The 26,675-nt window shown below is 39.3% G+C and overlaps 1 protein-coding gene across 1 annotated transcript in view; it reads right to left on the bottom strand.

Annotated features, from left to right (window-relative positions):
- Positions 1-26,675, bottom strand: part of MEGF6 (multiple EGF like domains 6) — a 784,368-nt gene that overhangs the window by 243,600 nt on the left and 514,093 nt on the right. Inside the window, 1 exon segment of the mRNA XM_044669545.1 lies at positions 5,704-5,826. Within this exon segment, the coding sequence (XP_044525480.1) occupies positions 5,704-5,826 (123 nt within the window).

The following is a 26,675-nucleotide window of genomic DNA, read 5'->3' as shown; positions in this document are numbered from 1 at the left end:
TTAATGCATTGCTGGTGGAGCTGTGAACTGATCCAGCCATTCTGGCTGGCAATTTGGAATCATGCTCAAAGGGCTATAAAAGAATGCCTGCCCTTTGACCCAGCCATACCATTGCTGGGTTTGTACCCCAAAGAGATCATAGATAAACAGACTTGTACGGAAATATTCATAGCTGCGCTTTTTGTGGTGGCAACAAATTGGAAAAGGAGGGTATGTCCTTCAATTGGGGAATGGCTGAACAAACTGTGGTATATGCGGGTGATGGAATACTATTGTGCTAAAAGGAATAATGAACTGGAGGAGTTCCAGGCGAACTGGAGAGACCTCCGGGAACTGATGCAGAGCGAAAGGAGCAGAGCCAGAAGAACATTGTACACAGAGACTGATATACTATGATAAAATCAAATGTAATGGACTTCTGTACCAGCAGAAAGCAATGACACAGGACAGCTCTGAGGGATTTATGGTAAAGATGCTGCCCACATTCAGAGGAAGAACTGCAGGAGAGGAAACATTTAAGAAAAACAGCTGCTTGAATGCATGGGTTGGGGTAGACATGATTGAGGATGTGGACTCGAAACTACCACACCAATGCAACTATCAACAATTTGGAAATAGGTCTTGAACAAGAACACATGTTAAAACCAGTGGAAATGTGCGTCGGCCATGGGTGGGGGGAGTGCGGGGGGTGAAGGGGAAAGTAGGAGCATGAATCATGTAACCATGTTAAAAATAAATATTAATAAATGATTAAAAAATTAAAAAAAAGAATAAGAATTATTATTCCCTTTTTACAGGTGAGGAAACTAAGGTTGGTGTTATTTAAATGTTGAATAAAAACTGTGTTTCCCTCAGAAATGTCAAATATATTGCAAGTGTACAGTTTGTGAATTTTTGCTGTATACAAAAGGTACCGCATGGAAGAGGGACTCTTCTTACTCTGCTTGGCTTCAGAAGAATGGAAGTAATGGCAAAGCAAATGTGATGCCTGACTAAGAAAGAATCAAAGAATCTCATATTTGGAAGGAACTTCTGAGGCTGTATAGTTCAGTCATTTTTACAACATGACTGACAAGTGGTTATTCGGTCATTAGTTGAAGATCTCCAGGAAAGTGTGGCTAAAGTCTTCCAAGGCTACACATTCTACTTCAAGATGACTTCAATTGTTAGACTGTTTTACTCTTCTGAAGCCAATTAGAAGAAACATAATCTCTTCTATATGACATGATGTCTCAAGAGGAAATCTACCTAGACTCATTGGGGGGCCCTAACCGACTTCACCAAAAATCTCTCTGGAAGACTAAGGAGGAGACTCACAACATGGGCCATCATGATGATAAATAAAAGTGAAGATAGATGAGCACTAATCGTGTCATGATTAAAGTCCTAATGCCATGGTTCATCATGTTGGAAAGAGGATGGTAGTTGCTGTAGACCTGTGTTGGCGAACCATTGGCACATGTGCCAGAGGGGGCTGTTCCCCTATCCCTCTCCACCTGCCTGAGGACATTTCTCACTTCACCCACCCCTCTGCCTAGCAGCCCAATATGAGTGCTTCCTCCCTCTCTTGTTTGGATTAAGGGGGCAGATCACATGTGGAGTGAGGATGCAGTTTAGGCACTTGGTCTCTAAAAGGTTCACCATCACTGCTCTAGACTATTCCAGCTAAGGGTAAACTCTAATACATTCAATCATGTTGAAAGACTTAGAGTGTAGACCCCAAAACAGAATCAACTTCATTTTTCCAAGTGTCAGTCTAGTTAAATTTTGGGAAACTTCTACATAGTTTGGCCACATCAAAGTGACATCAACTCATTTCACAGCTGGCAAAGACTACTAAGGTGTAGGGTCAAGGTTGCTACCTGTATACCATCATAAAGCATGGAGGCAAAACCTTTATGAATGAATGTACCAGTGTTGGTGTTAGTTCAACACAACTAATTATATCATCTTGATTGCTAACTTTCCATCTTGAGTATACAGAATTTTCTTCTCAAGTGGATGGACATGAATAAGAAGTGGCTAGAGAAGATAAGCGGCTACTGTTTTATGACACCCAAAGATGGAAAGAAGGAACAAGTAAAGCCTCTTCTCTATGGCTGTGGATAAGATTTCCATTGCTCACACTGTTACCACCACCACAGCCTCCTGGTGTTTTCATTGGCTTCCTTCTCTCTTCCTCTAAGAAATGTCATAGTTCTCACATGATGAGATAGCCAAAACCATCATGACTCTGGGTAGGTTCCTTTTTTTTTCTGGTTCTTTAGTCAGGTTCCCCATTCCTGCTTCCTTCTAAACTAATGGAATCTCACATGTGGCTGTGAAGAATTTTCTACCCTTCCATTTGAACTACCCGTCCCCAACTCTTTTACCTTATTAATTGTATGGGATGATTAAATTCCCATTGCATCACTCCAACTTCACTGATTGGACAAGTTGCCTCAAACTTAATTTAATCAATTATTTCCACTCAAATTTTGGAAATTGATTTAAAATCTTTTAAGGGTTGACAAAATAACATTTATTTAATTTTCAATATATCTTTTTATTGTGTCATTATTTTGGTATAATCCCTGTCTGACAACTAGGTCCAGACCATAAAAATTATCTTAAGTCTAAAATTAACTTCAAGAAAGTCTTAGAAATACCAGAGGGGAAATGGGTGTAACCTATGAATTAAAGTAACCTTAGATTCCATTTATCATGCTATAAACTCAGGGATTACTTTTAAAAATAACTGCATGATTAATTGCCCCCCATCATATATCTTCTCTGGGAACTATAGAACTTGACTCCTATCTTTCCCAAAGACCGCTAGGCTTGTAACCATTAAGATCAGAAAACACTATTATAGAACAGGTTTACTAAAAGCATGTAAAGAACACAGAGGCATCCAGAGGGATAAATACTTAGAAATTTTTGCAAATATGCAAACTTTGTTTCTTTTAAGGCATCTTATATAAACCTTTGTATGAAGACAACTCTTACTGTAGTAACTAGACCCAGGCAATATAATTCTTTAAGGGATATAAAGGAAAAAAGAAAGGTTCGTGTATTATATTCCTTTGAAATAAATACTTTCAACATTCATTGAAACTTAAATTTTAAATGGATGCAAGAAAAAGGGTGAGAGGAAATTTATTGTTTTTTTCTGATGAATTAAAATCCAAATAATCTCCAGATTTTCAAAATGTCTATTATTTCAAATGAAAATAAGTATTTGGCATTCATTGTTCTTATGGTGCCTTATGAAAAAGATTTAAAAATATCAGTGGGTGACATGGTAGAAAGAGTGCTGAATTTAGATTCAGAAAATCTAGATTCAAATACTGCCCTTCCTATATATTTACCTGTGGGATCCTGAGCTTTTCCAAAACTCAGTTTCCTCATCTGTAAAATAAGGACACTGTACTAGATGATGTCTCAAGTCTCTTTCAACTCTAGGTTTATGATCCTCTGAATACAGTGGACTACTACTTTTGAAGATCTGGTCCAGAAAATTTCTTCAAAACCAGAAGCAAGAATTGACACAGAGCTGGAGTGAACTAGATTCTGTAATTCACTGGATCTTCCCTTCAAGGTTAATATCCTTTCAATATCATATCAGTTGGCATTGTTGGTCTGTAATACTATGTGATGGAGAGAAATCATAGTGCCAACATTGGCCAAACAGCAACAGCCATGGACCATAAAGGTCAGGGGAAATCCCTTAGTGAAAGCCAATAATCCAGTCACAGAAGGGGGAAATCCTTCTTTATGAACATTATATGTCACCCTTTCTCTAAAGCAGGCTTCATACTACCCAACTGGATTGGACTAGATGGAAATGGTAATGCATATATATCAGGCTATCAAGCATGAGAGCTCATTTCTACTTGCAGCTTTGCCAATGAGTCCCTGAATACAAGAGGAGAGTTCATTTGTCTCTCAGGATCTCTCTCTGTCTCTCTCTTTCTGTGTCTCTCCCTGTCTCATTGCTTCTTTGTTTCTTTCTCATTTTTCAAATGGAGATTTGATTGGGAGAATTCTTGTCCCTCAAACCTCCCCCATTTCATCAAAGTGACCTTGTAAGATGAGAGAGGATCGCTAAGAAGTATTTAGGTAACCCTGGTCAAATTTCCAAAAGTCTCTTCCTAGCTATTAGAAACCAGTGTTTGAATAGACAAGTTAATATGCCCCAATTACATGTGCTTCCAAAGAAGTCATGTGGGTCCATCAGAAGAAGTGAAATATTACACTTCTAACAGAATTTAAAAAAGGAATCAAAAACAATTTGAGTACATTTTTCTACCCTCTGAACAGGCAGAGCAACTGTGTCCTCATCCTTCACTTAATGATTATAGGGCCATCACAGAAGATCTAAGAGCTAGCATTTATGTAGTGCTTTCAGTTTTGTGAAATGTTTTGTATGTTTTATAATTTTGTGATATACAATGTTATATAATGATATAATTTGTAATTTTTTATGTTTTATAATGTAATTGTTACAAACAAGCTTAGGAGGGAGGTGTTATGATTATCTTCATTAACAAATGAGGAAATAAAGGCTCAGGAGAGGTTAACTGATTTGACCTGGATTGAACAGCTCAGATATATCTCATAGAGGATTTGAACTCAGGTCTTCTGAACTCTTCAGTTTAATTCCTTGCCTCACCTCACTTACTGAAGTAGGAAAGAGGGCTTGTTTTATTATATCTTTGGACTTCTAGGTATGAGACTTGAAGTTCATCTAGCAAGACACTCCATCTTCCATCCCGTTGCCTTTGCACTGACTATTTTCCAAGCCTGGATTGTTTTGACCTGGCACCTCCAACTCTTGGTTTCTCCAGCATCCTTCAAGTCTCAGCACAAAACCTATCTTCTGCAGGAGTCCCTCCTAGGTTCCTCAACTGCTAGTGCCTTCCCCTCTCAGATTTCTTTCCATCTATAGCTTCTAAGTATCTAGTTATTTACATATTGCCTCCCCTATGAGAAAATGAATTCCCTGAGGACAGAGACTGTTTTTTGCCTTCTTTATCAATATTTATCATAATTTCTGACACATAGTAGGCACCTAATAAATTCTTAATAGCCAGAAAAGAATTGGTAGAGTAGAAAGTTATGACACATCAGGCCATCATATTTGCAATACCGTGCATTTCTAGGGATTTCAGAGGTCATCTAGTCCAAAGCTCTCCTTTTACAAAACCAAACCAAACCCAGAAAGGATTAGGGGGTTGGCAAGGAAAACTCAGTTGCTGATCAGTGATGAACCATTTATACTTGATATCATCAGTAATATTATTGGTATCCCAAAAAAGATGTGACTTGTCCATGGTCACCTAAGAAATAGCAAGACCAGGATCTGAACCTAGGTCCTCTACGAATCAGCAGAAGCAGAAATTACAGAAATATGGTTATTGTTAACTCTGCAGTCCATTAGACAGGTTTTCAACAGCTCCCAATCTAGCGCCATTTTGACTAAGCCACACCTTTCAGATGAGCAATTGAAAAGAAAAAGAGATCATTTTGAAATCCCACAGAGACTGTCTCCTTTTTAAGACCAACTATTTTTGAGACCAAGGAGCAGCATTGTATTTGTGAAGTACGGATAGATTCTATGGAGGTTTTTCTTTTCAAGAACAAGCCTTCCCCCAGAGCCCCCACGTGGCTAGGTCGATTTTCATTGGAAAGGGCTTCAAGCTGGCTCTAATATTTACTCACTTATGCAGGTGCGTCCATCAGCATGGAGTCTGTATCCCATATCACATTCACAGTAGAAGGAGCCCTCAGTGTTAATGCAGCTCTGCTGGCAGCCTCCATTCACTACTGTACATTCATCGACATCTAGAGAAGGAAGACAGATGGCCGGGATTACAATGTCGTTTCAATGTCAGCCCCGAAGAAGTGGCACAATATTTCTCTGATACGCAGCATGTGTGAGCTGCGAGGAAGTCGCCGCCTCTGTGGCCACCAATCTTTGCTTCTTTGATCTGTTTTGATGTGAGGGTAAACAAGAGATGGATGATAGAGCTGGTATCGAGCTCTTTAAAGCTCCTGACAGTGAGAACAAGGGTTGCCTAACAAATTTCTATTCTTCACCTACTCGGTAATTAGACAGAGCCTTGATATAGATGTGTCCTCCGGGGGAAGGAAAAGTGGAGGAAAGAATTACAAGAAGCTAATCTATCTGAGCTGGCACACACCAGTAGATAAACACCAGACACTGGTCAAATCCTGCTGAATAAAGACAAGGGACAACATTGCGACCTTGAGGCACCTCTCTTGGGTCGCCATAGCCACCAAGACAGACAGATAAGATTGGGTATCCATAACAAGAAACCAGTCATGTTTTTTTCTCAGTGGTACGGTTTTTCTGATGCATTTCCATTTCCCTTGAATATTTTCTTTATCAGTAGAGACCACCTAATTATAAGAATTTTTAGTAGCTTAAAGGAAACTTGTAGGTCATCTAATCCAATTCCCTCATTGTAGGGATAAGGTCGTTGCAGTCCCAACAGGTTTTGGGTCTTGCTCAAAGTCATCTGAACAATCAATGGCAGAGAGAGAATTGGAAAAGGACCCAAAGTTCAGTGACTCTTCTTTCCACTGTGTATCACAGAGGCCTCCTAAGTTGGTTGTATTTTGCAAGATTGGGAACAGTATTGGCTCTAGAGCTGGGGGACCTGAATTTAAAGGCTATCTCTGATGCTCACTATCTGCATGATCTTGGGCAAGTCATTTAATCACTCTGAGACTCAAAAAAGAGAAGCCCTTACTGCTAGACCTATGATTCTATGGCATTCAGGTTAAGGAGAATTCAATGACTTATCAGCAAGAGACTGTGGTTAATAATGATTATAATATTAATGGTGGGATTCTCTTGTAAAGTTCACAAAGATTCTAACATCCATCCACCCATTTAATCAATTGATGAATCACTCAATAGCATTAATGCGCACTTGGGTATCTAACATTGGAGGAACACAATAGCAGAGATGAAACAGTTCCTGACCTCAAGGAGCTTATATTCTCTAGGGAGAGACCACAGGTGCACAAATAAACATACCCAAAATAAATACATCATTTCATTTGAAAATACACAATATGGTGAGTTTGGTACAATCGGTTGGCTGTTGTCCTTCATATTTGAAGAAGACCAAAATGACATCACAACGTAGGGGTTAATGTACGGTTTGTCCAACTGTGGCTGATCAGATCTATGTAAGCTTGGAAGGTTGTACCACAGGTTGGATGTGAAGAGCATGATTATGAATATTTGTGACTGAGATTTCTCTAAATTTGTTCATTTCACATTTCTTTTGAGCTACTACAATTCTGCTTTACTCCTAGAGCAGAGCATCTTTTTGGTGTGGGCACACCACGATGGATGGTCCTGTGCCATGTTTCATGATCATTATCTAAGTTCTTCAGAGAGAATGTCCTTGTAGCATTTCTTCCATTTTCTGTGTGAGCACTCACCTTGAATGAGTTCACTGTAAAATGCTCTTTTTTAGGCAAATGATAATATTGGTATTATTCATACTAAAGAAATGAGTGGAGAAACACTAGTGAATGTTTATAGAGCATTTTAAGGTTTGTGAAATGTTTTACACATGGCCTCATTTGACTCTTGCAACAAATGTTTTTATTTTTCCATTTTACAGATGAGGAAATTGAGGGTAAGAGAGATTTAATGATTTGCAAGTAAGTGTCTGAGACAGGAATTAAACTCGTACCCAGGTCCAGTGTTCTATGCTACTCCCTTCTAGCTAACAATACAGATGACAATAAATCTGAAATTCAGCAGGCACCTGTTAGATTTTTTTAATGAATAGAAAAAGACTGGTAGAGAAAATGATTACTAGAGGAAGTTAGGGGAAAGAAGAATCACCTTGGGTTGGTGGTCATCAAGCCTGAAGCTGAATAATATACTTGGAATTTGAAAGATGTCTCATATTCAAATGGGTAGGAAAGAGGAACAAAGATATTCCAAGTCATTATTCCAAACAAAAAATTGTTGGGTGGGGGGAGAATAAGAATGGAAAGAAAGTCAACAAAACCATGGAAATACAAGTATGCTTTGGAGACAAGTATACAGGTTTGTCTTAAGGACGTGAGAGATTAAAAATAATTTGGAAATATTTTGACGAATCATTGGACATTCACCCCGTCCTAATCACTCATTATTCAACCAGATGCCAAGTCTTATTTCTACTTTCAAAACCTTTCTTATATCCATTTCCTTTTCTCTGTTCACATGCCAGTAGTCAAATTTAGGCCCCCATACCCACTTGCCTGAATTATTGCAGTAGTTCTAATGGATTTCCTATTCCTTTCTTCCCTCCCATTCATACTTTCCATTGCTGCCCAAACATTCTTCCTAAGGCACAGGTCTTACTATCCCCTCTCAGACCTTGGAAATCTTCTAGGGCTTCTTCTTGGCTTGAGGATAAAGTAGATTCCTCTATTCCTCACACCCCCTCCATTTAAATAATTCTCAATTTTGCTTCAAATGCTACCTTTGTAAACTAATTTCATAGTACTACCCTTAGTTTGCTCCTTGTTTCAGTTCTTTTCCTAGTCTTGTGCCTTGCCATGGGTTGTCCCTCAAGCAGGATATACAATTCTTCTTTCTTTCCCTCTGTCTCTGAGAATTCCAGTTTAAGCTTTTGTGCTGCCTTCTTTTGAATTCTTTCCTGAATTTCCTTCCCATGGTTAGAGCTCCTATTCTGTCTAAATGACTTCTCATTTACTGACCTGTGTACATGTAGGATTCTGCCCCCACCCCAATAGTATTTAAGCTGCTCACGGATAAAAACTATTTCATTTTTGTCCATGGATACCCACCTGGTACCCAGCACAGTACTTATCATATAACAGGCATGTAATGGATATTTGAATAATTAAATCATACATGAACTATTTTTAACTATTTCAGGGAAGTGAAAATTTAAGGTATTTGTACCATCAGTATAGTAAATGTATTACCTTGTGTAATATACTGGGGTATCCTTGGTGTCAAATATCTTCAGGTTCTAGTTTTACATCTCAGTGCCCTTAGGCAGGAGATGAGAAATTGTCAATTTGCATGTCTACATCAATGGAAGGAGTTTCCACACATGGAAGCCCCCTAAAAAACTGAAGCCATAAGTGTGTGTGTGTGCATGCTCCCCTGCCTCTACAGTCACATACATATCCATTCCTAGAGTTTCATCTGAGTGAGGAAATTCCCTGAATCAGTGAAGATCAGAAACTGCTCTGAAATTTAATCTTTTTTTCACAATCTAAAGATATATATTTAATTTAAAATAAAATCAAGGAAGAAAAAATTGGGGAGGGAAAGAGAAGCATATGATTTGCCCAAGGAACAGAGGTAAAAAATAATGAAATTACAAGCCATTGGTGAGTGAAGTTTAATCTTGAAGAGCTATCTTGGGATACTAAGAGATTAAGTGACTTATCCAAGGTATCATACCAAAATGTGTCAGAGGCAGTATAAATTCAGAGTTCATCTGACTCCAACCCTGGATCTCCAGCTCAGATGTCGTGCTACTTCCCTTGGTCCTCCTCACCCATCTATCATCATTACCTCTTTCTTTTAGGCATCTAGATGGTTCAGTGGATAGAGGACAGTACCTGGAGTCAGGTGTTTGACTCTGGCTTCAGACATGTACTGACTGTGGGACCCTGGGCAAGTCACTAGATTGCTCATTACTCAGCTTCCACATATATAAAATGGGGATAATTATAACACCTACCTCCCAGTGTTATTGCAAAGATAAAATGAGAAAATATTTATAAAACACATTACAAACCTTAAAGCTATTATTAAATTCCTTTCTATAATACAGATGCAATTATACTTTATAACTTTATGTACATACCTAAATGTTAAATATAGAATCATACATATTTTGGGGCAGGCGAAGATATACCAAGCAGCATTTAAATCAAAGTACAAAAACAAACAAAACAAAACCTAAATTAATTTTAATTTAATCAGTCTACTGGTTGTTTGGTTGAAGCAAGGAGAAATAATTGATTTTAAAAGCTTTCCCTTTTTCCCACCAAATTGGCTGAATCCAGCCATTATTTTGTCTTTGTGTAGGCACTCTCAGCATGGCTTTGGAACCCTCTTTCTTTGGTAAAGGACAAAGACTGTGTCAACAAATACAAGTTCTTTGAATGGATTGGTCTATCATTTCCAGGACACTGAACCACTGTGTCCCTGGGGACATAGTCTGACCAAAGAATTTAAGAAAATGAGGAGCTAAGACAAAAGGACTGGACACATTTTGTTAGTGAAGTTTTTCAGAAAATCTGGCACACACTCACGCATGTTCTATAACTCCATCAACTTTCACTTAGCTCTATTTTCCCCCAAATGTCAATAAGGAAGTGAAAATCAGAGATTCAAGGAGAATGACCTACAACAGGAAATTGTCTGATTCTTTAAGAAATGAAGAGAATACTGGTCTTCCTTTAATAGAATTGCCCCTAAGGAGGGATAAAGCTGGTTCAATTGCCTCAAAGAGACACTTATCTGGATGCTATCATAAGTAATTTTTTTTCATCACAATTCTGCCCAACCGAGTCAAGAACAAGAAATATCAATATTACATAAAATATTATTATCACAAATGCTTTATAAGAGGAAAATGGTAAAAAAAAACTGGCATAACTTTTGGGGAAAAACTGGGAGAAAAGGGAAAAATCTGGGGTACTCCAAGATTTCTGCGGGTCTTATTTCTGTGGGAAATGGTCACAAAAGCCCTCGTCCTCAGAACTGTGGCCAATTGACACTAGAGAGGCCAGAGATAAAATGATTAGGATTCCCACCCCCAACCCTCACCCCAGATTATTCTGGTGATTCTAAAGTGGTAGCAAGCAAGACCACTATGCTGGCATTTTTTTCTTTTCTTAAAAAACAAACAAACAAACAAACTTTCCCCAAATGTTTTTGCTCTATTTATCCTGGCTGCTTTCCCCCAGATGGTCACAGAGCATAATAGTTTTAGAGAATGCAAGTTATTATCAACATACTTTGCACATGAATGCCCGCTGAGACAACAATGAGCCCACTCCAGCTTCCAAACCACCTGAATTGCTCCTTATTATTTTTGCTTAGATTGTGTGACCATTTACCTGTGGAACTTGAGTTAGATAAATTATGCTCGTTTTTGTCTTTGAATGCCCTGTCTTCATAAACCCGGAGCCTGAAAAGAATGCACAGATTCCTGGTGCTTTCATCTGATCGTTAGACTACAGACGTATTTGTGTATACCTCAGGGAGGGTTTTAGCAACTGGAGGTCTCGACCACCATCGGCTTGGAAGAAAGTTTTCAAAGGGGCAGTGAGGGAATTTTGGAGTCCACTCTTGACTTATCTCTGCCTTAACCCTTTAAAGAGAGACTGTTTCTCCCTTCCTTGGCCATAATAGCTACCATTAATATAGCCTTTTAAGTTTTGCAAAGCACAGCTGAACCTTAACAATGATCCTATCGAGTAGATGCTTTATTATTTCCATTAACAGATATGGAAACTGAGTCTGAGAGGGTATGAGTGACTTGCTTAGAGTCACACACATGTTAAGTATCTAAGGTAGGATTTGAACCCAGATCTTCTTGGCTTCTAATCCAAATATTCTTATTTATTACCTAGATGGACAATTTGAAATCAGAGCCTTATTACTTATCCTCACTCACTTCCCTTCCACCATCAGGGGAGGCCAGCAGGAATATCGAAAGCATCATTCATGCTATGAATAAACATTTATTGAATACACATTTATTAAGTGCCAGGCATCCATGCTAGGGAAAAGACAAAAAAGAATAAAAAGACAGTCCTTATTGCCCAGAGGGCCATCAAACTGTGTCTAAGCTTCGACCCAACAATACCACTACCAAGTCTGTATTCCAAAGAGATAAATGATAGGAGGAAAGGACCTTCTTGTAATATATATCTATATCTATATCTATATCTATATCTATATCTATATCTATATCTATATCTATATATAGAGAGAGACAGAGACAGAGAGAGACAGAGAGAGACATACAGACAGACAGAGACAGAGACAGACAGACAGACAGACAGAGACAGAGAGAGACAGAGACAGAGAGAGTCTTGACAGCTCTTTTTGTGGTGGCAAAGAACTGGAGACTGAAGGGATGCCCATCAATTGGGGAATAGTTGAACAAGTTGTGGTATGTGATTGCAATGGAATATTGTTGGGTCAAATGAAAGGAAAAATGAGATGATCACCAAAAATCTTGGAAAGACTTACCTGAAGTGATGTCAAGTGAAATAAGCAGAATGAGGGAATGACATACACAGTAACAACAATCATGTATGTGGATCAACTGTGAATGATTTAACTTTCATCAGCAATGCAAGAATCCAGGACAGCTCCAAGGGAATCATGTTTAAAAAAAAAGATGCTCTACTGCCTCAGAAAGAATTCATAAAGTCTGAATGCAGATTGAAGCATGTCATTCTTCACTTTATTTCCTACCAAAATTTTTCTCTAGCATACGTGGCGTTTTGTTTCACAAGATGATGAACATGGAAATATGTATTGTATAATAAAACATGTACAACCTATATCATATTACCTGCCATCTTGGGGAGGGTTAAGGGATGGGAAGGAGAGAACATGGATGGCATAATTCCCAAAAAACAATTAGTGAATATTGTATCAACCTAATCTGGAAAAAAAATAAAGAAACAAACCAAGCAAGACAGTCCTTCCCTTCAAGAAGTCTCAAGTTCTTATCACTGAACTTGAGCCAGGATATTCTAATTTTTCCTTTACTTATCATCCAACCACAGATTGGGATTGTTATGAATAAAGAATCCAAGATGCAGAGTTGGAGAAATTTTACTTACTTTTGCTCCAAGGATTGATCTGAGTCCCAACTGTGGTTCCTTTTGGGTGAGAAGAATATAAAAGTCATTGTTGGGACTTCAAAGAAGGGGTTGGGCAAAATGACTTCTAAGAACTTTCCCAGGTACAAATCAGTGACCTTTTGAGTCCAATTATGAGCCAGTTCCAATAGTTTAGGCAAGAGATGATTAACTCTGAAATGGGCAGGGGTGGTTATTGTGTAAGTAGATTTGAGGGAGGCAATGTAAGAAATATAGGTATAGAATCAGCAATATCTGACAACTTATTGAAACAATGGAAGACAATTATCATTACACATGTCCTGGTAAATGTTTAACCATAGTCTCTGTAGGGGAAAAATGTATGTATTATATATTTTAAAATTTAATCTGCATTATTAACATTTTATCCATCATTTTCTTCAGCTTAGGCAATCAACAAAACAATAAATCAAGCTCATTTGTAGCATTTGCCAATTTCCAAGGTGTAAATGCTCACACTAAAAATTTATGATTTATTTTATTTTATAATTTTATTCTTTCCAAGCAATCAGAATGTCTCTTTGCATATAACAGAATGACAATCCCAGAAAGCCTTAACAGGAGTCTCCCTATATGGAAGGGGCTGTTTCTGAGAGAGAATTGCTATGATTTGTAATGAAAATGTCCTGGAGAAAATGGAGCATGTATAGACATTTTGTAATTGATTTTGGTCAATTAATCTGGTGGTGACCTGGAGGCTCCTTGATTGGCTTCAGAGCGATTAAAAAACATCTAAATCAGCTTGCTTCTAAAACATTTTCTCTTTGGTTCTGGTATGGTAGTTTGATTCCTTTGTTGATAATTTAATGACATATATATATATATATATATATATATATATATACCACATATATCACACACATCTATCTACCTGTGTCTATCTATCTATGTTTATCTTTAGAGCTATCTATGTAAATGTCTGTCATCTATCTTTCTATCAATCAATTAATATCTATCTAATCTCTCTCCATCCATCTATCTATCCATCCATCCATCCATCTATCCATCTTTCTCTACATTCATATCTCTCTCTATATTTCTGTCTCTATCTTCTTCCTTCCTTCCTTCCTTCCTTCCTTCCTTCCTTCCTTCCTTCCTTCCTTCCTTCCTTCCTTCCTTCCTATCTATCTATCTATCTATCTATCTATCTATCTATCTATCTATCTATCTATCTATCTATCTATTTATCTACCTGTGCCTTCTTCCCTCTGAAGCCATATGGCCTCATGAAAATGGGCTGCTTGTTGTTCATCTACATTAGCTCTACTCACCTTCCAGACCTCTTTCAATCTAGTCAAAGGAGATTTATCTAGAGGCTTTGACCTTGTGATTTTCAAAGGTCAGAGAGTGGACCTCCAGGAATTTTACAGTTAAAGGCCACAGTGTGGTAGCCAGTCCAGCATCCTTATTGCAAGGGGCAAGCTGTGACCTTTTGAGGCATAGTCAAGGGTAGATGAATTAAGACTCATCTGGCAGTCATGTCACATTTGAATTACATCTTGGTGAAACTGTCAATGCCATTTATTTTTTTTACAGTAACACAATTTTTAGTTATCATTTTCTGACATTTTGCCATTCATGTTTTTTTCTCTCCCTTCCTGTCCACTTCCCCCAGAGAGCAAGTAATATGATATAGGTTATTCATCTACAGTCATGCAATACATATTCCCATGTTCCTCATGTTGTGAAAGGAGACACACTTTTTGTAGACCAGAAAAAAAGTCTCATGAAGAAAGTAAAGTGAAAAAGTCATGCTTTGGTCCTCATTCAAACTCCATCAGTTTCTTCTGCAGTGGTGGCCAGCCTTTTCTGTAATGACCAATGCTGTTTAGAAAACCAACCAAGAGTCAACCCATTTACCCCAGAGTATAAGATGGCGCAGAGAAGCACATGATCCTAAGGTGTTGGGGGAAATATTTGTACTTTTATTCTTGCTTATATAAACCTTTGAAGTGAATATCCCTTTGTAAAAGCTAATAGATGTTAAGTATCTAACAGTAGGAAGGTGGGGTACAGCCAGTGAGGACTCAAGCCAATGGCATTGCAGATGGGGCACACTGAAACCCCTCAAAGGACTCCCAAATAACTGAGTGAGCAGGAGATGCTGCACTCTTCCTCTGAGAGACTGAGACCAGAGAAAACTCACTATTTGTATCAAAAGCTTGTGCCACAGGGAAGAATCAAATCAGAACACAATGGTGGGGACATTGTGAGGCAGGCAATTCAATACCACATCACTTGACAGGAGCAAAATGCTCCAAAGGTCAGCTCCCTTTCTCTCTGGGACAGCACATAGGGGGTAAACACAATTTTGCTATAGCACAGCCCATAGTAGAGGGTGAAACTCTATTTCACTCATTTCTTTTTCTTTTAATCTTTCAGAGCACAGCATGACCACCCGAGGGGCTCTTCCCTATTTTAAGGGGAATGGGAAGTCCTGATCTGGCAATTTTGTGAGAATATCATAGAATTCACAGTTGGAGTCAACTTCCAACTTCCTCATTTAATAGATGAAGAATTCTAACAGCCACAGCAGCTCTTGATAATACCTAACTTTTATAAAACGCTTCTAGAATTGTAAAGTGTTTTACATATATTCTCTAATTTTCTCAATACCTTGCTGAAGTACATATTGTTTTCATCCCCACTTACAGATGTGGGAACTGAAGAAGAGGTTAAGTAACTTGCCCAAGGGAGCAAGTATGTGTCTGAGGCAGGGTTTGAACCTAGTTCTTCTTGACTCCAAATAGAATACTCTGACCACTAAACCACCTAATCACACAGGTAACAATTGACAAAACTGGGATTTGAACCCAGGCCTTCTGATTTTAAAACTTAGCTTCTTGTAAAAGACTTCCACTGTTTGAATGAAGCCTTCGTCACCTCCACTATGCTGATTAAAAGACAATGGAATCTTACTAGTGGAATTTTTATGCTGTACATTGATTATAGGATGTAGTCTGAATTCTGGAATGACCCTCTGAGTTCTCATTTTACAGATGAGAATCTCATAGCCCATTTTACAGATGAGAAAATTCTGTCTCAGAAGAAGGCCACAGGAATATGGAATAGGAAAACTTCACACTGTCTCATTTTATACTTGCAGAAACTAAGGCTCTTGAAGGTGACACGGACAGTTAAGCATCAGCGGTAGGAATAGAATTTGAACTCTCTTATTCCAGACAGGAAGACCTGAGTTAAATTCTTACCTAAGAATTTACTAGTGGTGTGACCTTGGGCAAGTCACTAAACCCTGTTTGCCTCAGTTTCATCATTTGTAAAGTGAGCTGGAGAAGGAAATGGCAAGCCACTCTGGTATCTTTGCCAAGAAAACATAAAAAGAGTCAGAAAGAGTTGGACACAAGTGAACAACACCATAAAAAGTGAACCAAAACATGTTTAAAACAGCACTTTTCCTTATGACTGAGTCTCCCTGAGCCAAAGCAAACTGATTTTCTCAAGCTTTGATTCAAGACTTTGTATAATTAGACCTACTGATATGTTATCATATCAAAAACTATGGGTTACAGCCAAAGCAGTACTCAGGGGAAAATCCATATCTCTGAGTGCCTATAGCAACAAAATCAAGAGGAAGGAGATCAATAATTGGGCTTACAACTTAAAAATATTAGAAAAGAACAAATTAAAAATCCCCAGATAAAAATTAAATTGGAAAGCCTAAAAATTAAAGGAGAAATTAATAAAATTAAAATTAAAAGAACTATTGAACTAATAAATAAGACTAGGAGCTGGTACTTCAAAAAAACAAATAAAATAGATAAAGTAGTGGTTAATCTAAACCAAAAAAAAAAAAGAAAAGAAAAGAAGAAAATCAAATTAACAGTATCAAAGATGAAAAGGGTTCTCTCACCTCTAATTAAGAGGAAATTAAAGTAAATATTAAGAACTATTTTGCCTAATTATATGGCAATAAATATGACAATCTAGATGATGAAAAAGATGGGCACCTTTTGCACAGTGATTTCTCCCCTCATAGATGGCCACGAGGGCCATGAAGATCAGAAACAAATTTGTGGTTCGTGAGAGCACTCCTATTTCCAAATCTCTTAGGCTCAGGGTTCTGGGATATCACTATCAGGATGCAAAGGGAGATGGTGGTCAATGTGGCAGCGGTTGATTGCCTTGCCTGGTATATGGTGCTTTCTGCTTCTCCCTCAGGGTTCCTTACTGCTTTCAGCTAGGTTTGATTATCTGCCCTGGGAGCCCATGTTCTTCTGAAATACTATGTCTTTTCTTCTCCATTTGTTAACTCAGTTCCAACAAATATCATCTCACTCTCTTCTTCCATCTCCTTTTTAAAATCCATACCTTCTGACTTAGAAACAATACAGTGTGGAAATGCAATAAGGGGTTGAGCAATTAGAGTTAAATGACTTGCCCAGGGGCTCACAGCTAGAAAGTGTTTGAGGCCAAATTTGAATCCAACTCCTCTTGACTCCAGACCTGGCACTCTATCCACTGAGTTACCTAACTTCCCTGCAATTAATTTCTTATACCAATTGCTATCATATATGGAAAGTACATCAGTAGAGCATTAAGATTTAGAAGCAGGAGATTAGGGTTTAAATGCCAATTTTTTCCACTTGCTTTTGGAAAAATCAGTCTCTGGGCCCATTTCCTAATTTGCAAAATTAGGAGCTTCGACTAGTTGTCATTGCAGTTCCTTTTTCATTCTGAGTTCTTAGTAGTTGTCCCATATTAATTAATCTAGACAGAGGTGCTTAAACTTATTTTCCTCAATACACAGAATATTATGCATGATCATGGTATACTGAATATTTATGATGGTAACAAAGAAGAATTCCTGCAAACCCCATTCCTATTACTGGCTCCTAGGGGTTCCTCTATTCTTCTCTCCTCTTTTTCACAGTCCCCCTTTCTCTTCTGACTTTACTTTCCCAAAAGAAACCTCGGGAATACTGGGGAATACACAGCCTCTCTAGTCAAATTACTCTTCTGACCAAGCTAGGAAAAGTAGACAGCAAACCATCACTGGAAACAGGAACCAGGGAATGTGGAAGTCCAGGGCATGGGAGGGGATTGAGTTAAACTTGGTAGACTCTGGGAAACCACAGTTCTAGACGTTGATCTCCCCCAAAACCTTCACTGCTTTGCCACAGTACCCTTATCCAGTGGTATTAATGAGAATTGTCTCATGGCAAATAAGATGTGAGCTTTGACCAAGGCTTCCCACATTCATTACATCAACAGGATTTCTTCCCAGTGTGAATTCTCTAGTATATGAGAAGGTGTGAACTCCAAGCAAAGTGTCATCCCAGCTATAGCATCCCTAAAGGCCATGGTACGTCAGTGTTACAGTATTCTTTACATTAGAGTATCTCTTTGTTCCGAGCTGAGGACCATGCTCCATGAGATACGTAATCTGGAGGCTGAGCCTAATTATAGTTTAGGGCTCTAGTTGAATATAATTCATAACAGGGGTGATCAGACACACTTAATGATATGAACCATCTTATCAAACACAGAAAATGGGGCAGCACATAAATGCTAGTTATTATTTCTTCTATTGTGTCCCTACATACAGGAAATGCAAAAACTAGAAGAGATTCTTCTGGTTAGAATAACAATTCTGATGGCTGTTTTAAGTTCCTTTTAGGGGGTATCCCTATTGGATCATGGTAGTGAAAGTCCAGCGAGACAGGGGTACATCCAGTAGAGGAAGGAAGACAGGGATAGCCTGACTGTCCTCCTTTGAATAACATTTCTTGGAGGAATTAGCCAATCTGAGGAAGGGGTGAAGGGGTGAAGGCAGAGGGATGATGAGAAGAAAGAGAATAAGCTTTTATTAAGTTCCTATTGTGTGTAAGGCTAGGTGGTCCTGGATAGAATGACAGATCCCAAGTCAGGAAGACTCATCTTCTAGAGTTTAGATCTGGTCTCAGATAAGCTATGTGACCCTTTGCAAGTTACTTCACCCTGTTTGCCTCAGTTTCCTCATCTGTAAAATGAGCTGAAGAAAGGAATGACAAACTACCTGTGAGACTCTGAGTAAATCACTTCACGCTATTTCCCTCAGTTTCCTCATCTATAAAGTAAACTAGAGAAGGAAATGGCAAACCACTCCAGTATCTTAGCTTTGTGACCTTGGACAAGTCACTTCACTCCGTTTGCCTCAGTTTCCTCATCTATAAAATGAGCTGGAGAAGGAAATGGCAAACCATTCCAGGATCTTTGCCAAGAAATCCCCAAATGGGGTCATGAAGAGTCATAGAGACTGAAAATCAGCTGAAAAATAACTATGTGCCAGGCTATTAAATGTTTGATGATGAACAGTGAAAGGGAGGGGTAAGACAATATATATATATATATATATATATATATATACATATATATATAACATAATGATCTGCTTTATTCATATTTTCTCCATCACTTTCTTAAGTCTAGGTAAGTACCAAAACAATGTCAAACCCTAATTTATACTGTTTGTCAATCTATGAGGAATACCTTTTCACACCAAATGTTTAACAACCCAGTTTTGAGTCCAAGATGGCAATACCAGGGCTGTGTTCAAAGCTATCTCTAGGCAAAAGTGGAGAAATGCAAACATCTGGGGTGGGCTTGACTAGCTCAATGTTCAGAACAAAAACAACAACAACAACAACAATTTGGTTTAGGGATGATTTTGGGAACAGAGCAGAAAGGCTGTAGGAACTGGGCTTGGGGACTGATTTCTTTAGTGCACTGGGGGCTCGTCCTCTCTGGATAAAGGCGCCTTCAGGGAGCTTGGGAGATATCAGGATTTGTAACCCGGGAGGTCCTGGTACTCACTTCTCTGGCAGAGGGTAGTCAGAGGTAGACAAAGTGAAAATTAAACTCCTCTCCAAGGGGCAAGAGGCAGAGCAGGGTGGACAGTGGTGTTCTGAGGTCAGTGTTTGGTGAAAGAGTGAGAGCAGCACTTTTCTCTCTGATGTCAAGTTCATGAATTCATTCAAATCTTCCAGATGTATGAATGCCTCTTGTGTGGGGAGTATCACACATTCCTAAGTGTCAAGGATGATCAAAACATACTTCCAACAGTCTCTCCCCTCCTGGTGCATGTGATCTTCTGGTAGAGATAGCTCAAGAATGCTATTTTTTTGTTCAGTTTGAATTCTGTCTGACTCTTTGTGATCCCCCCTCTTTTTTTTTTTTTTTTTTTTGGCAAAGACACCAAATTGGTTCATTATTTCCTTCTTCAGCTCATTTTATAAATGAGGAAAGTGAGGCAAAAAAAGGATTAAGTGACTTGCCCAGGGTCACACAGCTTATAAATGTCTGAGGCCAAATTTGGATTCAGGAAAATGAAGCTTCTTGTCTTCAGATTCAGCCTTTTTCCCATTGGGCCACCTAGCTGTCCTACTACACATACACGCAGGTGCAATACTATCAACTAAATCTAAAATAACTTAAAAGCAACTGGAACAGAGAGTGGAAACTAGGAGGATAAGAGAGGGACAAAATGATACAGGATGGCTGAGAAAGAGAGGTATCTTTCTACTTTTCTGATAGATTATACAGACATGTATCCATGTACATGCATGTGCACATATAAAGGTGTCCTCAAGTCATACACACATATACATCTACACACATATGAATACATGTACATATGAATGTGCATACATACATGTGACCTGTGCACATACAAGCACATGTGCATACATGCATGTGTGTATATTATTGTTCACCTCTTCGCTTTTTTTAAAATGGAAGAACCTGAGGTTGAGAAAGGTCCGATAACTTCCCCAACGTCATATAAGAGAAAACCCGAGTTATGGGTAGATGTATCCCTCTACTGCTCCACACTACCTAACACTAGAGTCCGGGTGTAGAAAGGACAGACGCAAGCTCAGTGCAGCTCAGTGGCCAGATCTTCCAGATGCTGAGAGTCATGGGGGAGAAGAGGCAAAAGACCTCCAGAAGGAGCCAGGGGCCTGCTGGGACCCTCCCAGAGTGCCCACACGTGCCCCTTTTCTACAAATAAGCCTCAGACTTTGGGGTTACTCCAGTCAAAAGGAAGGAGGGCTGCTGCTGAACTGAAACCAAATTCACCAAAAAAAATCCCAAGACCCAATTAGGGTATCAGGAAAAAGGGGGGTCCCCTGGCATTCAGTTCTCCCTAGAGCATGGAATGTTCGCCCACTTTGATTCCGTGGTCTGGGTTCTCTGGCTTCCTTCTAGTCTCTGCTGACTTGTGGGGGGATCGGCACTCAGAGGCTTAATCTCCTCTTAAATAAAGTGCTATGAAAGCAACTCTGTGTGGTCATGAATGCTGAATTTGGACTCAAGATCTGGAATGAATTCTCGGCTCTGGAAAATACTGAACTGATGATGATTCTATTAATAATGACTCTTTAGTGCTTGAAGGTTTGCATGTGCTTCATGATATCTTTATGTTATTGTTGTTGTTCATTCATTTCAGGTCTTGTCCAGCTCTTTGTTTCCCTAACTGGCATTTTCTCGACAAAGATACTGCTCATTTTATAGATGAGGAAACTGAGGCCAACAGGGTTAAGTGACTTGTCCAGTGTCACACAGTTTGTTTGCCATTTCCTTCTCTGACTCATTTTACAGATGAGGAAACTGAGGCCAACGGGGTTAAGTGACTTGTCCAGGGTCACACAGTTTGTTTGCCATTTCCTTCTCTGACTCATTTTACAGATGACTGAGGCCAACAGGGTTAAGTGACTTATCCAGGATCCCATAGTTAATAAGTGTCTGAAGTGAATTTGATCTCATGATGCTATCTTTCTGATTTCAACCCCAGTGCTCTATCCACTGTACCACCTGTAAGAATTAAAATTTAGTTATTATAGCTATATATTAAAATTATGTGGCCGCCAGGAATCAACAATTCAGGTTGATTCCGTAATTAAATCAGACCCAAGTCAGCATCGGGTTGAGGAGTTTATTTACAATCAGGAAGGTGAGTAGGGATAAAGAGAAGAGGGAGGTTAGAAGTCTAAATAAATGAAGCTGTAAGCCGCAAGGCCCAACAGCCGGATAGGCAGAGTTTAGAATTGGCCCAGCTAGGCCAAGGAAGCCAGCCTAACTTACCCACGTGACAATACAGAGCATAAGCTGTCTGTGGTCTCAGGAGATGCTTCTTCCTCTAGTTCCAAACGGCAACTGCCCCACAGGAAGTTCACTCACTTACTTAAAGAGAATGTGTCTTTCATCACTTCCCGTGGGTCCACCTCTAATTCAAATGGACAAATGGCAGTTTCTACATTGATTTGGACTGCCCAAAGGGCAGTCCCTTATTCTTGATTTGTTACTTATTGTCCCATGTGGGTAACTCGTCTCCCCTCCCCACTAAGGGAGGTGGGAGTGACATCATTAGCACGCCTGTGTTGAGTAGATTCTTGACTATTAAATGGGATCTGGCTAATTCTATTTACACACACCTAGCTGCCTTATGTGTAATTACCCTGGGTATTATTTCCCCATTTTGCAGATGAGAACACAGAGACTTAAGGGACTTGTCCAAGAACTGTCATGAGTGTCAGTGGTTGGACACATATTCCTTTGTCTTCTGAATGGAAGTCCACTGCTTTACTATTTATATGCGTCGAGGCAAGCCATTTGATCCTTTTGCCCCTCAGTATAAAATAAAGTACTTGACTTTGGGAACCTACAAATTCCCATCCAGCTTGCAGTGTATAAAATAGAAGGCATCAGTGAACTCCTAGGTCAGGTTTAACATTCGGATACAACTTCAGATCTCCAAATGCCATAATCTCAGGAAATGTTCTAAACACCGGCAAGATACAAAGTAGTAAATAAAAAATTCACGGTAGTCTTGGGACTATTTAAAGCCCAGCCAATGGTCCACCAGAGGACTGGGGAGGCAGGAGAGTCTTTTACTTAACAGGAATTCCTCCTGTGATCTTCAAAAGCACAAGTTGCCGAGGTCTTGCTGCTTTTATGCTTCTGTAGCCTATTAGGAGTTTTTCCACCAAGCATCTGCAGCCATATTCTTTCTCAGCACTTCTCAGGGATCCAAGAATACCTATAATGTTTACTTGGGGAATTGAAAGAATACCCCGGAGCTATTTGACACCAGAGTTATGAGGTCCAAAAAAATAATGCACAGACAAGACAATCCAATTCCTCAGGGAAAGGAAGCTCTGTGAGTCTGCAGATTAGGAGAACCACAGCCATAATCTTGGCACAGGAAGGGAGAGTCAGAGTTAAATGGGCACACCTAGTTTACTGCATTGCATCAAGGCTTCTGCTAAAGTCATACTTTAGAATTCCAAGTGACCCTGGGTTCTAGAAGGCAAAGAATAAGTCTTTACGGGTTCTTGTTCAGTTGTTTTCAGTCACATTTGACTCTTCGTTGCCCCATTTAGGGTTTTCTTGTCAAAGAAATTGGAGTGGTTTGCCATTTCCTTCTCCAGTTTATTTTACAGATGAAGAAACTGAGGCAAACAGGATTGGATGAGTTGTCTAGAGACATTCAGCTAAGTATCTGAGGTCAAATTTGAACTCAGGTTCCTGACTCCAGGTTCAGGGCTTTATCCACTACACTATCTACCAGCCTTTCAAGCTGGAAAGGCTCTGTGGATAGCAGTAGTCTAAGGAATAGCTAAATTCACTTGAGAGACTTGTTTCCAGAGAATGGGCCACCAGGTGACTTTTTTTTTAATGGTGGGGGGCACATGTGGAGCACTGTCTGAAAGTATGGAAGGAGTGTCCATAACCATAAAATTAGAAATCTCTGAACTAATTTCAGAACTCTAGAATTGTAGAGCTGAAAGGAAACTTAATAATGAGTCAAACTAATCCATACTCGACCAAGAATCCCTTTTAGACTGTTCATTACAAGTGGCCATTATGATTTTGCTTCTAGTCTATATGGCTTACACTGTGCTGAGTGCTAAGAAAGGCAACAATAGTCCCTGGCCTCAAGGATCATGTATTTTAATGAAGAAGAAAATGTAGATATCCAGGAGAAGTAGGGAGTAAATGGCAGTTAACATGAGAAGAGGAGGCATGCTTCTATCCCTTAGGGAGGAACTGCCCACTTCTGAGTTAGTCTCTTGTATTTTTTAGGGAGCTGGAATTTTGGAGTCCCCAGCTCCACCTCCAATATGTTCCCTGTCTACCTCTCCTATTTCCTTTTACCTTAATTCCCCTCCACACATCCTCTGATCTAGCTGTGCCTGTCTACTTAAAGTTCCTTGGAGATGTCACTCCCATCTTCCATCTCTGTGCCTTTGCTCTAGCTGTTTCCTATTCATGAAAGGTTCCATCTCTTTACTTTCCCATCTTCCTTCAAGACTCAGTTCAAAGTTGACACTTTCCCAGGAAGTCCTCCCCATCTTCTTTTGCCTTCTCTTCTCATGTTAACTGCCATTTACTCTCTATTTCTCCTGGATATCTACATTTTCTTCTTCATTAAAATACATGATCCTTGAGGCCAGGGACTATTGTTGCCTTTCTTAGCACTCAGCACAGTGTAAGGTACATAGAAATTGCTTGTTGATTAGAATCAGTCATGCACAGTGATAACAGCGGAAGGTGTCAAACTGCAAAAAATTTTACATGTTAAACAGAGAGTTTGTATCTTATCCTGGAAGTTATAGAAAGTCCCTGGGATTTGTCACATAGAAGGGTGACATGGTCAGACGTGTGACTTACAAAAGTTCATTGGAAAACAGATTAGAAGGGGGAGAGGCTTGAGTCAGGAAAATCAGTTATGAAGTTTTTGCAATAGACTATTTCAGTGATGGCAAACCTTTTAGAGACTGTGTGCCGTGTCCACCCTAAAGACCAATTGCTGTGTTCCACCCTCCCACCAAGTGCCAGGCACCTCCTTTTTGCCCTGCCTCACTCCACACAGGGGAGGGAGGAAGTGCTACCATTGGGCTTCTGGGCAGAGGGATGGGTGAAGTGAAAAAATGTCCTCAGCTCAGGTGAAGAGGACTACACTTTTCTACCCTCCAGCTCTGCCACCTGTAAACCACCCACCTTACCCACCGTGTGCTCCCATTGGGCTGCTGGGCATAGGGGTGGGTGATGTGAAAATGTCTTCAGGCACAGTGGAGATGGGGAGGGGAGCAGCTTCACCAGAGTCCCTCTGCCTTTCTAGTGACAAACTCTGAGGGTGAGGGTTGGGGAGGGTAGTGCATGTGCTCATGGAGAGCACTCTGTGTGCCACCTTTGGCACGTATTCCATAGGTTCACCATCACTGGTCTAAGAGAAAGGCTATATTAGACTTGAACCTGGGTGGATGGATCTTTGAGTGGAGAGAAGGGCTGAGTTCCAGAGAAGGAGACACAAAATAGCAATATGGCAATTAATAATGGGGGAGTGAAGGTGGTGAGTGGATAATGACACAAAGACTGTGAACCAAGGGTCATGTTGATAGTCATTTCTATATCATTGAATATTATAAGTGAAGTTTTTCTGAGGAGATAATTAAAGAAGTCATCATTCAAGAGTGTAAGCTTTTTGCTCATATTTAAATACCTTTGCAATCATTGCTTAGAGCTGCACTACACCTCTTGAGAAGGATGGCTCCAAATACCATTGTTGAGTGGTTTGAAAAAATTGGTTCTGTGCAAATGAAAATGTATAAAACTACAGAGGCAGTAATAATAAGCTAAAATAAATGTTAATCATTCCCCTCCCCAACATGAAACCTTTATATTTCCTCCTTAAAATCAGTACAAAAAGGAAAAAAAAAGCAAAATTTATTCATTTTATTCCCTTGGAAAAATGCTTAAATTTATACTTATTTCAGAAACATATATAACATATGACATATGTTATATAAACTATAATAATAAACTTTAAAAATATAAACACCTAAGAATAAACTTGTTAAATGACTAAACTGACCAATTGTTCTGGCATTTGGATAAATTAAATCTAAAAGTTATTAGAGTAGAAAAGGTTGATCAATAATTAGACAAGACATTTTCAAAGAGAAATGACTAGTTTATAGTTGCAGATAGATAGTGTGCTAGAATTATAGAGATGAAAGTCTGGGTTTGAATTCTGCCTTTAACAATCACTAGCATTTTGACTGCTAGTAAAGTCACCCTCTCTGAACCTCCAGAAGACAAAGATTATCAAGTATATTGTAGGCAAGCAGGCAACAGTCATATAAGTGTTCCTTATGTGTCAGGTCGTTCCACTATGCCACCTATTTGCCCAACTAGAGTCACGAAGGCTCATCTTCCTAAGTTCAAATCTAGCCTCAGATATTTATCATCTATGTAACCCTGGGAAAGTCACTTAATGCTGTTTGCCTCAGTTTCCTCATCTATAAAATGAGCTGGAGAAGGAAATGACCAATCATGCTAGTATCTTTTCCAATAAAGCCCCAAATACAGTCACAAATATTTGGACAAGACTAAAATGACTGAAGAACAACATGTAACAGACAGGCACTGTGAGAAGGACCGAGGAAAGAAATACAAACAAAAATACGATCCCTGCCCTCAGGATGCTTACATTCTCGCAGAGAGTAAAGCCACTGTTCATGGAAGAATTCTGATCATCATTGGTAGAGGAAAGCTCCACAATGAGGAAATTGTAGATTCTTAATGCCTTGACTACTCCATCGTTCCCTCCTGAATATTTAAGTATCCAGCACTTCAGAAAGTCTGCAAGACTTTGAAGTCTGGTCTGTCAGAAAAATCCATCAGGAGTGATATTACCATGGACGACTCAGATAATAAGCCACAAATTCTGGCTTGTATGATGCAAAGAACCTTTCTACTTAGGA

This window comes from Gracilinanus agilis, chromosome 3 (assembly GCF_016433145.1).
Source record: "Gracilinanus agilis isolate LMUSP501 chromosome 3, AgileGrace, whole genome shotgun sequence".
Classification (NCBI taxonomy): Eukaryota; Metazoa; Chordata; class Mammalia; order Didelphimorphia; family Didelphidae; genus Gracilinanus; species Gracilinanus agilis.
This window is presented reverse-complemented; position numbering and strand designations above follow the sequence as displayed.